Below are 14,538 nucleotides of genomic sequence, written 5' to 3'. Positions count from 1 at the left end.
AAACGTTGATTGTGGGGAATATTTGTATTTATTTATTTATTTTGTTCATTAACGCCCAAAAGGCATTTACATAAAATAAAAATGAAATACATGCTAACATACTAAATAATAAACAGAATATACAATTAGTTAAAAAGGATATGATAAAAAGTTTTACAAAGTAAAAAAAAAAACAATAATAACAAAGGTATGCAAGAAAAAACAGTAAGCATATAAACAAAAAATGCAAAGATATAAACTTATGAAATAAATTCTGTAAGGCAAACAATAAATAAAGTGTTACGGTAAGCAAGAAAGACATTTTAAGTTAAATTAATAAACAAGCAAGCATATATTATCACGAAAAATAAGAAATAAAAATATGTATCTATGAAATGCTTATTTGCCAATACTACAGTGCAGTTTGATATAATAGTAAAAAATAAAAAAAAATAGCATAAGGTAATTAAAATAAACAGGTATTTTTTTTTTTTAATTTATGAAATTGAATTGTCAATTGTTTGACGAGCAGCTACAAATAAACTTGATATTGTGGACTTATAAGATGGTAAAGAATTGGACAGAATGTCTGCAGCCGTTTCATAAGTGTTACCTAACCTATGCAGTCTCGGTATCAATGAATTGTTTTGTTGGTTGGAAGAAGTACTGGAGCAATGAAACAATAAAGTACTCCTAGTGTTGACAGCAGGTACTCTAAAATTAATCAATTCAAGTATTTTTGGTGCGTCAAAAAGAGAGTTTACAATTTTATACAGTACAATGAGATCATTAATAGTTCTTCTTTCAGAAAGTGTTGTTAGATTAAGCAGTGTTAATAAATAGTCATAATTCACATTTTGAATTGGAATGTTTAGTTTGTAGTTTATATATCGTAGAAATTTATGTTGAATGTTTTCTATATTATAAACATGAACATTATAGCAGGGTGACCATATTGATGAATTAAAATCTAAATTACTTCTTACAAGAGAACAGTATAATATTTTCAATGATCGGATGGACTTGAAATTTTTTGTATTTCCCAAAACAAAACCCAACATTTTTAATGCCTTGCTTGAAATTTGAGAATGAGTATGTATGAAAAAAAATGGATCGAAAACGTAAAATTAAGGAATGTAAAAGTGAGGTTGTACTGTATGTTATTTTATTTTAATAAATGAACAAGAAATAATTTGTAAATAACTATTATAATTAGATTTTAGTTCTGTAAATCGACTTTTCAAACCGTTCTTAGACCAATCGTAATGTAAAAATACCCGTTTATTTCCAGGTGTATGGATGGAAAGTGCATCCGTGGCTCGCATCGCTGCGACGGAGAATTCAACTGCGACGATCGCACCGATGAGCTGCATTGCAATACCACTTGCAACGATGAAGAGTTCCAGTGCAAGAATCCCCCCTACTGTATCATGAAGTGCGTTCCTTATCTGCTCTCTATTTTTATTCTTCCGCCTTGTGATGTAGTGGTCAGCAATTTGCCTACCTCGTAAAAAGTCTTGGGGTCGATTCGTTTCATGATTGACATGAAACATTTGATAAAAGAAACTGCGATATTTCATGGTCCCTGAGCTGGTATTTTAAGAGCCTAGCCATTTTTCTTTAACAAAATAATATCAAGTACCCAATCCACCATTGGTGCAAATAAGGAAACGATGATAGTAATTATTCATATATATTTCATATTTTTTTTCCTTTATAAACTATGATTAATAATAAAAATAATGTGACCTCACTACTGGGGGGTTACCCGTGCCGAGGACACTTAACAATATACTTTTAAAAAAATATTTTTACATTTGAGAATAAACAATAAAGACAGAGATAATAAACAAAATGCTGAGACAGTTTAAACACTATGTATTTATGTTTATATTTAATTTATGTACATCTATATTATTTATATTACAAAACACACAATGAAAGACCAAAAACATAACATAAGCTATACATTTGTGGAGCAGTTGATTCAATATTGGTTTGGGCGAATGAGACAATCCGTTTTACTGTTACTTAGCTCCACTATCCATTTTTTATAGCCCCTTTGAACATTTTATCGTTGCTAATTGTTTTAATAGATAGTGGAAGTAGGTTATAGATTTTTATTGAATAATACTCAAAATCCCTTTGTCCAAAAGTGGTATTAGTTTGTATTTGTTTAAGTTGTCTTTGTGTTAAAGATCTAGGGATTATATTATTTGTATGTGATGTATTGTAGGAGTTATGTCTTTCATTTGAGTAAGAATAGATTGAAAAAAAAATTTAGTCTATTCTATATATTCATAGTCAGCCTCGTGGTGTAGTGGTCAGCGCATTTGCCTGCCATGCAAGAGGTCTCGGGTTCGGTCCCCGACTTGGTTGACATGAAATATTTATTTAAAAATACATAGTCCCTATTCTGGCACCTGAAGCGTAAGACTGTTCATCTTACCTTCATGTAACAAAAATGATTGAGATACACTGCGATTGGTGTACCTATGCAAGTGCCCTATGCACCATTAGGTGCAGAAAGGGAATAATGATATATTTATTTTTATTTTATTACTATATTTAGTTAAAAGAATTGAAGAAATATGTATGTTCAGTTATAGGCGAAATGGCGGATGTTACACAGTGCCTAAAGTGGCCACTTAAACCACCCAATGACAGGTCATAAACCCTGTTATTATTATTATAGTTTGATAATTAATACAGCCCCATTTGTCTGAAAATTACCTAAGGGGCGCTGTACAATAAATAAATATCCCAGCACGTCTTGCAGCTACAGAGCGCTTGGCTTGTTGGAATTCTAGGTATAGTTCCTCAATCTGATTCAATAACAGATAGAAATTAGATTACAGCACGTCTTGCAGCTACAGAGCGCATGGACGGTAAGAAATCTAGCCCCCATTGAAATTATTTTTTAAGTTTACAATATAGTTTAGTATTTTAATGCAATTAATAGATGAAAAAATCATTTATAACAATAGAAGTTAGATTACAACACGTCTTGCAGCTACTGAGCCCATTGACAGTTGAAATTATATACCCCATGTACTCCTAGACTTCTATATTCCCTTCTTAGTTGTAATACGATAATCTTACAAACTCCCTAATGGGTTAAATTTAGTCAATGTCTACAAAAATTCATCTCAAAATATTGTTTGTAATAAAAATAATTGACATGGCATAAAATGAGATCCGGCTCTCTCTTTCCCTCCCAGGTCGTGGCGGTGTGATGGCGACAGCGACTGCGCCGACGGCTCGGACGAGGCGGGCTGCTCGCCGGCGGACAGCGTGTGCGGGCCGGGCCTGCTTATGTGCCCCTCGGGCCGCTGCATCCCCAAGCGCTGGTACTGCGACGCGGTGGACGACTGCGGCGACGGCTCCGACGAGGAGCCCTACGTCTGCCAGCTGCTGGTGTGCCCGCCGGACGCGTACAGGTGACGCATTTCAATTGCATTGTCCTGCCATCTTGAATTTAATAACTTTTTTTTATGTACTTAGAAATGTTCACTTTCTTACGATGTACAAATTAAGAGAGTTGTCCTAGAATTAAAAACCATTTATATACGGACTCATTCAGTTCATTTAGTTACAAAAAAAATAAATTATTTACCCATAAAATACAACTATAAAAATAAAATTAAAGCTAGTACAAAAAAAAAACTGAAATGTGATTAAATATTTTTGTCAGATGTCGTAACCACAAATGCATTGCTGAGGAAGACCGCTGTGACGGTAAAGATGACTGTGGAGACTCTTCTGATGAAGACCATGCGGCATGTAAGTTCCCTAATTTTAAATACTTTAGTGTTAATGTTTGAATTAAAAAAGAAATTATTGCCCGAATACATGTTTTGTGTAATAACGAAATTCATCACTATCCCACTCAAAACAATCGGTATCATAAAGAACTTAAGATTTTTAATGAGTTGCCTGCAGAGATTAGGGATGCTTGGTCTATCGCATCGTTTCGTGGGATGGCGATGATTTTTGTTAAAAACAAACATCCATAGTTAGAGTCATCGGAAAGCGTTTGGATTTGATAACAATGTTTTTTTTTTTTAATTATTTTTGTATACATATCGTTTATTAGTTAAGGTATAACTAGATTTTCAAGTTTTATTTGTACAGCTATCTAAATAAATACATTACAAAATACATGCATATCTATTATCTTTGGGCTATCTTATGTTTCCTGTTTATTATCTTTGGACTATTTTGTGTTTCATGTCTATTATATTTGGACTATTTTGTGTTTCCTGTCTATTACCTTTTGACTGTCTTGTTTTTCCTGTCTATTATCTTTAAACTGTCTCATGTTTCCTGTTTATTATCTTTGGACTATTTTATGTTTCCTGTCTATTACCTTTGGACTATCTTATGTTTCCTGTCTATTACCTTTAGACTATTTCGTGTTTCCTGTCTTTTACCTTTGGATGGTCTTATGTTTCCTGTCTATTATCTTTGGACTGTTTTATGTTTCCTGTCTTTTATCTTTGGACTTATTGAACCTTAACTACTTTGAATTTTTTTTTTTATGCCTTTACTACTTATTTTTTTTATCTTAAATTTTAACCAATGTTAATACTAATCATCGTTTGATGTTTCCAGGTAAGGAAGCCGGTCTTTGTGGACTCAACGAATTCAAATGTTCCAATGATCATTGCATTGCCAAAAACCTCACTTGCAATAGTAAGTACTTTTCATATAATATTAATTAATTCATTAAGAAGTAAGTATCGATAGAACTTTGTTCCAATTTAACTCTTCCTCATCTTAATCACTTTTTTTTAGAATAAAATATATACACGAGTAATAGGCTTATTACGAATATTTATATTTTAAAGCATGTTCTTTTATAGAAAAGTCACATTTTACCTATCATTATAACTTAATTCACCTACCTAGACCTGCTGTTACTGGGGGAATATTTGAATGAGAATGTATGGAAAAAATAGGACCTAAAAATTTCGGCGTAAATAGCTAGAAAACGTAAAATTGAAGAATGTAAAAATAAGCTTTTACTGTAATTATTGACTTGCTGTTCGTTGTAGTAATTACCCCACATGTAATACTATCCTTCCTCCCCATTTAGCCATATCTTTTTTAAATGCAGTCTAGTTATTTCAATTGAGAATAGAGTAACTAAAAAACGGCATAGGACTTGAAGAGGATATTTAAAAGATTTAGAAGTTTATGTGTATTGGTTCCAAAAATTTTATCTACGCGCAAAATGTAAGAATTCTTCGATGTTGAAATGTGTGTAGTTTTATTGTAATATTTTTTACAACATTTTAGAGGAGGACAACTGCGGAGACATGTCGGATGAGCTGCACTGTCCTAACTCCCTTTGCCAGCTCGGAGTGTGTTCACAACTGTGCATTGAGAAGAAACAGGGCCTCGTATCTTGCAAGTATGTGCGGATTCGTATACTTATTTTTAAATATTATAAAATATTTTTATTTATTTAATTTTACAATACGCCCAAGAGGCATTTACAAAAAATATACAGGCAAGTACAAACATAGTTAGTAAAAATTTAAAAGATAAACAACGTTTTTTTGTATACATGTAGAAACAATAAAAAGCATACTGCTGTGCAAAATAAAAAGTGAAACTTTACATAGTAAAAAAGGAAAAAAAATTTATGGATATAAGAAAATTAATCGAATTAAAAAGCAAATTTTAAATAACTTGTAAAGAATTTAAACAAAAAAATATATACATTTACATATACTTGTACGTATAAAAAAAATGGTATTAACAAATTATTGTTAAAAACAAATAATAAAAATTAGTTTACAGTAAGTATGTATAAGATAATAACATAATATCTGGTACACAAAAATATTTGATACATTAATTTTAGAAAAAGACAATAATAAATAATAATACACATCAAAAACAGAGAAAAAATTGTATGAAAAAGAAAGTTTTATTACGACATTAATAATTAGTTTCAAACAGTGCATTTAAGAACGTTTTAAAATGGATAATTCACGCCAAAACAGAACAGAAATTCAGATAATTCACGCCAAACTAATCATAATTACTCTTTAACGTGCTATTTGAAACAACTCTCTCGAGTCATTGTATCAACCTGATTTATTGATTGCCTAATAATAACGGTCTCTTTTCATCTTATTGAAATTCCATGTGTGTCTTGTTTACTGATCTAAACGGAAAACATCTCTTTCTCTCTAATGATTTTTTTTGTATATTTGCCTCAGGATACTTGATATATTTTATTTTATTAACATAAACGGCAAATCTGCCTTTTACAAAAATTTATAATACTAACATATTTGGCTTAGTATTATTTTTTTTTAAAAAACAAATTTCCTTAAACCCAAGATTTATAAAAAACATTAAACCTAAAAATTATACAAGAGTTATATTTAAACAAACCTAAAAATTATACAGCATATTCAGTAGAAAGTTTAAACAATTCAAGAATAAATGTAAAAAACAAAATAAAATATTTTAAAGTAATGTAACAAGAAAATCATAAGTACTGTTTCATACAGCTGGGCAAAGTGAACAAAAAACTGTATATATTATGAAATGCATGAATAAATAAATATAAATACCATTCACCATCTTTGAAAAAGTTCAAAAGGTTTGTTCTATAGGAACAATACCCTACACTAAATATATCAGATACGTAGGAATAACTATATATTGTAATTTTCGAAGATCCTGATGGACAAAATATTTCATTAAAAATTATCTAACATACCTAAATATGTGATATAATTTTTTTCTTGTGTGTCTTAAGGTTTACCCGGAGGTTTAATTTTTTTGTGCTAATATTCAAAGTACTTTTTAATTAATTAAGTGCAATTTGCAACACCGGTTACATCACAGGAACGGGCAGGTTAATATTTGGGGATGAATCCTAAAAGCGCTTAATATAAGCGCTTCTTCTTCTTATGGCTCCTCTCCCCGATGGAGGTTGGAAATCATCGTTGCGATTCTTACTTTGTTAGCGATTAGTGATGTGCCTTCTACCTGCACTGCGTCTTCCTTCAATCCTTCCCTGTAGAATGACTCGTAAAATGTTATATTTTTCGCCTCTCATCACATGCCAAAAGTACTCAAGTTTTTTTTTTATGGTCTTCAGTTCCTCTTTATCTATTTCCATCCGTCGGAGAACATCATCGTTTCGGACTCTATCCACCCAGGAGATTTTCAATATCCTCCTGTAGCACCACATTTCAAAGGCTTCGATCTTTTTTGAAGTGTTTTGGGCGAGTGTCCACGTTTCGATGCCGTAAAAAAGTACTGAAAAGACGTAGCATCGAGCAATTGCATTCAGAGGTCTAAATTAAAGTCTCTACTCCAAAGAAGTTCACGCATCCTGAAAAAGCAGTCGCGCGCCATCTCTATTCTGACTTTGATCTCTTGCGAGTGATCCCATTTATCATTCAGCCAGCACCCTAAATATTTATATTGATGGACTCGCTCAATAAACTGCGCTCCAAGTTTTAAAGTCATTGGGAAAGTTTGTTGCTTTTTCCGAATAACCATACATTTAGTCTTGGAAATATTCATCTCTAGCCCTTTATTCATTGTTTTATTGTTTTATCCTTCTTGATACAATGGCACTGTAATTGGAAATGAAATAATGTGGGGATTTGAAGTTTATTTTTTTTATATTTTTTTTATTTAATGCACAAAATACACAATTTCACATAGACACAATTATATGTTTTTTATGTCCCGACATGTTAGAAAATTCCGTGTTAAGTCGGGACTCTTCGATATATAAATCAAAAATATTTATTTACATATTAAAACAATTTACAGGTAATCAAAACAATATGCAAAATAATCAAAACAATACACAAAATAGTAATAGAAAAATAAAAATAATAAAAATTTATAATACATGTCGAAAATGGAATTAAAAGTTATATAATAATACGTATGACAGTGATGACATACACATATACGATATATGTATATGGATAATAATGAAAACAGCAGCGATGTTATGCATTTATTCCCGAGGCAATCTCATACAGTGGTCTCTACCCCTCGATACAATCCAATTATGGATCTTCATCTTAAATATAGACGTTGTTTTGGAGAACTTAATATGTTCATCCAAGACGTTGAACATATTCAGTTTTCCAAAACAACGTCTATTAAATTAAATAAATGCTAAGAATCTTTTTTTTTTCAGATGTACTCCGGGCTTCCAATCTCTTCACCTTAACAATGTCCACAGATGTGAAGCTTTAGGTAACTTGTTTGACACGTTTCATTATAATATTGCTCGGCAATCTAATAATAAAAAAATGCTAAATAAGGCAAACAATATTTATATTTCGCCGCTAAATAGTTCAATCAGCCGCTGAACTGAACGGCTAGGCTGTTCATTAAATGCCGGCATTCACCTGAACGGCTAGGCTGTTTGTTAAATGAACATTTAACAAAAGGGTTGAGCGTCGCTTAGCCTTTTAACGGCAGCGACACATATTTTTGTGAAATAATTTTAAAATGACTGTTTCACATTAACTTATTCATCTTGAAATTCCAACAAATAGCACCCCTTAATCGAGACATTCAAATGTTTTACTTGTATTCATCAAGGCTTGCATATTATCAACTTGTATTCATCAAGACATCGAGATTACTAACTTGTATTTATCAAGACTTTCAGATGAATAAGTCTTGCTCGTATTCTTATTTATTTATACTTTTACAATGTTTGTATAATTTTTTTATACAGAATAATGTTCCCTCATTGGGGGGGTATCCCGTGTCGAGGGAAACATTTTACAAAAATTGAAACATGCCTTAAATTAGTTATTTAACAAAGTTAACATAATAATAAATAAAAAAACTTAATTAATCTAATTAACCTAATTATCATTAACATAAAAAGCAATATAAACTAAAATAATCATAAAAACATAACCAATTCATATAGACCTGTAGACCAAATTTCATGAACAGTACAAATTTTTTACCTATTTGGCTTGATCCACTCTTCGATCCGTGCGCAACCCATTTCTATTATCCATTTCTTAATAGCAATTTTATATTGTGAGTACTTACTAATTGTCCTTATGGATAATGGAAGTAGATTGTACACTTTAACCGAGTAGTAGGCCAATCCTCTGTGACCGAAGGTTTTATTAATTTTTAATTGTTTTTGGAGCATCAGGGTGGAGTATCTAGTAACTCTTGTATTTGTGAAAGGAGTGATAGAAGGTAGAGAATAATGTTTGTGTGCATATAGTAACAGAGCTTTTACATGAAGTGGTTTTATATATGTTCTATTAATATTTACAAATATACAGAGGCAACTAGTTCTGATTGGGATTCTTAAGATAATTTTTATTAAAGCTTTTCATGCAATTATTATTTGTTTGATCAGTGTGTAATTTGCACATCCTCATCCAATTATTCCATATTCCAAAACTGATTGACTAACTTGTATTCCATCAAGAGATTCAGATTATCAATTAATTTGAATTCACCAATACTTTCATATGACTCTCTCATACACATTAAAACATTCAGATGACTTACTTGTATTTATTAAGACATGCATTGTATTTATCAAGATTGTTTTATGACTCACTCATGTTCATATGTCAAATAACCGCTTGTTCTCTCACTCATACTAATTCTCTAAGCTCGTATCCACTAAGATGCAGTATTCATTAACTTGTAATCAGCAAGACTTTCGCATGACTCACTCATATATTTATTGAGATATTTAGAATTCATCTTGTCTTTGTCGAGACATTTGTATGTTAAATAACCGCATATTCTCTCACTTGTATTCATTAAGACATTACTTTTCTGAGAATTTCAATGCAGATTTGTTTGATCACTTTACCAAATCACATGTATGTATCATTCATGGTAATTTTTCTTACATAGGAACTCCTGCCAAACTGATAATATCAAGCGACGTGGACATACGCTCTTTTAATCCCTACAAAGCTGGAGATGAATCCAATACGCACGTCCTGCAGAAGAATCAAGTTGCTGGGTAAATTTGAAAACATTGTACAGTAAAACCTCGTTTTTACATTCCTCAATTTTACGTCATCCCACTTTTTAGCTCCCATTTTTTCCATACATTCTCATTCAAATATTCCCCCCCATCAACGTTTTTCATAACCCTGGTTTTACATTGAAAAATTTTCAAAACTCATTCGATCTGTCAAAAGACACAGAGCCGCCGCGTGAATGGAGACTAAAATCGAGGAAAATAAAAAAATGTGTAAATTATTGTCTCAAACTAAATTCAAAGTAACCACAGTGTAATTGGCCATTTTGTTTAAGTGTCTAATTTTGACATTTTACTAAATTGTGACATGCAGTTGACGCATATTTATGGAGAATAAAGTCTTTACATCAATAAATTACGATGCAGAAAGTTGAAAAGTTTGGCAATAGAAATATTATTTGAAGTTATAAACATATTGTGGAAAGAAGAAAGTTTAAATAGTTTTGCCGCGATGTAAATGACAGCTGAAATTCTGTGATGCCATACTAAAAAAAGTGATACCATGTAAATAAAATTTTCCAATATTTAGGGAAAAAAATATTATATGCATTTTATGCAAATTAAAATTTTTATTTTCGCGTTTTTAGGGTTAAGTACCTACATAAAATTGTTTTAACAAGTTTTTTTTTAATTCAATAAAAAAAAAACATTTTAGTATTGATTGAAAAAATGCAATCACTGATCAGCATTCCTCTCTGAATTCTCCATTATTGATTCTCAAATGTTGCGTATGTTTGCAGGTTCAAGATAGGAGATATGGATATATTGTGGGGACCCAACCAAACCCAGGTTTATTGGCTGGAGCAGCGCATTATGATGTTAGCCATGATAACTCTGGACACCACAAACCTGTCTCTTCAGAACTTCACTGCAACACAGCCGTACAAGACTCTTGTAAGAATCGCATACAATTTTTAAATACATAATCGAACTTGGTCATAATAATCACATTTTATTACATACTTGATGGAAGAATCAGAGAAAATATATGAGCAATAAATGTTAGTAAATATTTGTATTTAACCGCTAATCGACTTTTCTATATCTATTCGTGTCGAGATGTATCTATATTATATATATTTTTTATATTATGTATATTTTTAAATATGAGTATTAAAACACGGGTCGAATATATAGTGTTTAAAAACAGTTAGTTAAACCAGCCAATGACAGATCATAAGCTATGTAAATACCTGAACCTCCACATCTCTTTTCAAGGATTTTCTCCATCTTATAATTTATAATAATTGTCCTTTGCTGTTGGAGCATTTTTCTTTTGTCAAATTGTAACTTTTTAAAATTTGGATATATTTTTAACGATTGTAGTATTTTTTCGCAAATGTATCTAGATGTCATCACAGCAGTTTTTATTTTCAGTAAATTTAGATGTACATTTTTTTTTTGAGTTAACAAAGAAATAACTATCCCTTTGAAGTCAATATTAATAACCAGGGTTATAATTTTTATATTGTTTTATAATGTGATTGATCGATCACAATCAAGTGAGGAGATCTCGGGTGTAATGAGGAAACATTTGTCGACATTTTAGTACGGTTTTTCGCGAACATATCGAACAAAAATATTTTTTTTTTTTTTACCTTTTTTTTTGCACCACAACAGGCCAGGAGGCCTAATTACAGTGGTGAATTACATCACAGAGCACCCAGGCTTGAGAAAAATCACATTTTAATTTTTGTGTTCTCACCGGGAATCGAACCCGGAACCTTCTGTGCGTGAGTCAAGCGTCTTGACCACTACACCACGGAGGCCGCCATTGTCATATTGTTATATGCCGCATATTGTCAACAGTTGAGCGAAAACTCTGTAATTCTTTAGAAACATGATTTTTCAAATACGAACCTAAGTAAAAAAAATCCAAAGAAGCGGTTAAATTAGGTCTGATGCAGCTGAGCGTCGGGATCTGATGACCTTTATGACAATTATAAGAACCTAATAGGTGTTTAGGCACTATCGGAAAACTATCACACATATGGTTGAAATTGAAAACAACTCCCTTTGGGCAAACTCAAAATATTTTCTTCTATTCAATTTTAAAAATATGTTTCTGTTACAACATTTATTCACTATTGAAAACGCATCTCAAACAATATTATGATATGCCACTTCAATAGGTTTCTCCAAGACGAGGCGATGGTATCTTTTTAGATCTTCATCTTTATTTTTTATCTCTTTAAGATCTCCCGAATGCCCGAAGCGCGCTGCATCGCAGTGGAGTGGGTCTCCAAGCGGCTGTACTGGACCAGTGCGGGCCAGAATGGATCCATCAGCACGTCCACTCTCCAGGGACGAATGAAGACCACGATCATCCGTGACCTGAATAGACCGATAGACATCATCGTGATACCTGGCATTCGGTAAGACTGCTATTCGCTTCTGAATTGAAACCATAAAACACAATATATTTTAATAAATAAACAAGAGAATTATTTGCTAAATTGAGGACCCTTTTTTTTTTTAAAAACTCAATTTTTGCCCCACATGGCTTGTTTTTTATTTTTAATTTTTTAATTTATTTTTTAATTTTAATTTAGTACCGAGACGCATCGATTATTTAAAAAAAAACTCGCTCGACACATTCATTTTCAAAATGGAATAAATTTTACACGATTGATCAAAACGAAGCTTTATCTTTATTAAAAATATTCTTTGAAATGTCACCTTTCCAACGCGAGCCTATTTGTTTAAATCAGTACAGTGTTGCCAGAGCAAATTAAGTTCAACCCCATCTTGCGACAAAATACGAAACTACTCATGAACAACCTAATATTTTAACTTTTAACAAATGTTCTGACTTTTTTCTACCCAAGTCCAGTAACCAATATTTTGTAAATAATTGGATCCGTGTCATGATTTTACAAAGATCGAGCAATACATGTATATTTTGGGACCCAAAAGCCTAAACTTTCTTTGACTGAATTCAGAGTTTGTGGTAGACCCTATGACCAACCTCTAGTTTGATTCCCGGTAGTATATGAGTGTTCCTTTTGTGGTTTAGCGGAATAATGAACTTTTACAAACATCATGGTTCTATGAATATACAACTGCCTTATATCTAAAATCCTGGATTCCTCAAACAACTCATCGCTGGGGTACCTGAAGGGTTTTTTGTAAATTATTTTTATGATCAACTTTTGAGCAGACTTAAAAAAAAAAAGCTCATAAAAAAACGGACGCAGCAAACTCCGGTGACAACTGTCGTCAAGCGGAGGCGATACAGTTGGCTAGGCCATATACTGCGGATGCTTCCTGAGAGCCTCGACCACGTTTGCCTTTTTTACAAGGCATCAGGTTCTCAACATCCAGGACGTCTACTGCTGACAGTTTGTCGGCAGTTTATGTCAGAACTTCGGGATGAGAACCTGACTTGGAAGGACGCAAAGGAGTTGGCAGCCGACAGAGATGCATGGAGGCTCTTTGTGGATACCATATGCTCCAACTAAGGAACGGACATGGAATGATGATGATTAGAGCAGACTCAAGAGGTCTTTTTTAATTGATTTATAAGTTATAATTGAGTTACATAAAATATAATATAGTTGTTTGAGTTTAATTAAGGATAAGTTTCAATGATTTATATTGGGTGCCATAAAATTATAAACACACAATTGTATTTTTTTTTTAAATATTGTTTTCGCAATTCAACGCGAATCTCAAAAATCCCTCTCCTGAAAAATTAAATTCCAACCAAATGTCGTGTTTTGAAAAACGGTCCTCAATTATTATAATTAACTATTTCAATTTTGAAAACTTTTGAGGAGGGTATAAGGAAGGCATTTACAGGGCTTTTGACCTGTCGTTGGCTGGTTTAAGTGGCATCCAATGATATCCAGCCTCTCTGCGAACATTTGGACATACTCAAAACATTGTTAATTAAACTAACTGGTATAAGAAGTTTAGGAAATGTGGATATTTAAACATAGGCAGAATGGTGAATGGTACACATTGTGTAAAGTGGCCACATAAACCAGCCAACGACAGGTCAAAAGCCCTTCAAGACTTCCATGTTCCCTTCTCTAAAATGTTTTCCATGTCTGTTCCAATAAATTTTGATCTCAATTACTCCCTAGGGAATAAAATTCATCCGGTCTACAAACATTTGAACATACTTAAAATAAACGAGACAAAAATAAACATCCGAGATACAAATTTAATACAATGTTTACCCACCCCCAGGCAGTTGGCGTTCTCGACCGTGGGCAGCCGTCCCCGGATCGAGCTGGCCTCTCTGTCCGGAGAGTCCCGCCAGGAGTTGGTCTCCCGAGGCCTGCGCTGGCCCTCCGGGCTCGCCCTGGACTGGCCGGCCTCGCGCCTCTACTGGGCGGACTCGCGCACCTTCACCGTGGAATGCGTCCTGCTCGACGCCAGCGACAGGCGCATCATCAAGAGGTTGCCCAAAGGTATTACCACGTTCACATGATATGAACATAACAATGTCCTGGACTACCCGTTTACACGTGGACAATCGATCGGGTCCTGGGACACAACAATATTGTATTGTCCAC

At 32.8% G+C, this 14,538-nt stretch overlaps 1 protein-coding gene across 1 annotated transcript in view; it reads left to right on the top strand.

Moving 5' to 3' along the window:
- LRP1 (LDL receptor protein 1) overlaps positions 1-14,433 on the top strand; it is a gene marked incomplete at its 3' end in the record, with an annotated part of 184,689 nt that extends 170,256 nt beyond the window's left edge. The window contains exons 72-81 of the mRNA XM_088229426.1: positions 1,271-1,414; positions 3,201-3,419; positions 3,674-3,762; positions 4,594-4,674; positions 5,281-5,395; positions 8,171-8,229; positions 9,883-9,994; positions 10,756-10,909; positions 12,212-12,390; positions 14,210-14,433. Of these exons, the coding sequence (XP_088085552.1) occupies positions 1,271-1,414; positions 3,201-3,419; positions 3,674-3,762; positions 4,594-4,674; positions 5,281-5,395; positions 8,171-8,229; positions 9,883-9,994; positions 10,756-10,909; positions 12,212-12,390; positions 14,210-14,433 (1,376 nt within the window). The remainder of the gene's footprint in view (positions 1-1,270; positions 1,415-3,200; positions 3,420-3,673; positions 3,763-4,593; positions 4,675-5,280; positions 5,396-8,170; positions 8,230-9,882; positions 9,995-10,755; positions 10,910-12,211; positions 12,391-14,209) is intronic.
- Between the last annotated feature and the right edge of the window lie 105 nt (positions 14,434-14,538).

The sequence above is a fragment of the Micrasema longulum genome, unplaced genomic scaffold (genome assembly GCF_059751315.1).
Source record: "Micrasema longulum isolate JH-2025_06_02 unplaced genomic scaffold, ASM5975131v1 h1tg000669l, whole genome shotgun sequence".
In the NCBI taxonomy this organism is placed as follows: domain Eukaryota; kingdom Metazoa; phylum Arthropoda; class Insecta; order Trichoptera; family Brachycentridae; genus Micrasema; species Micrasema longulum.
This window is presented reverse-complemented; position numbering and strand designations above follow the sequence as displayed.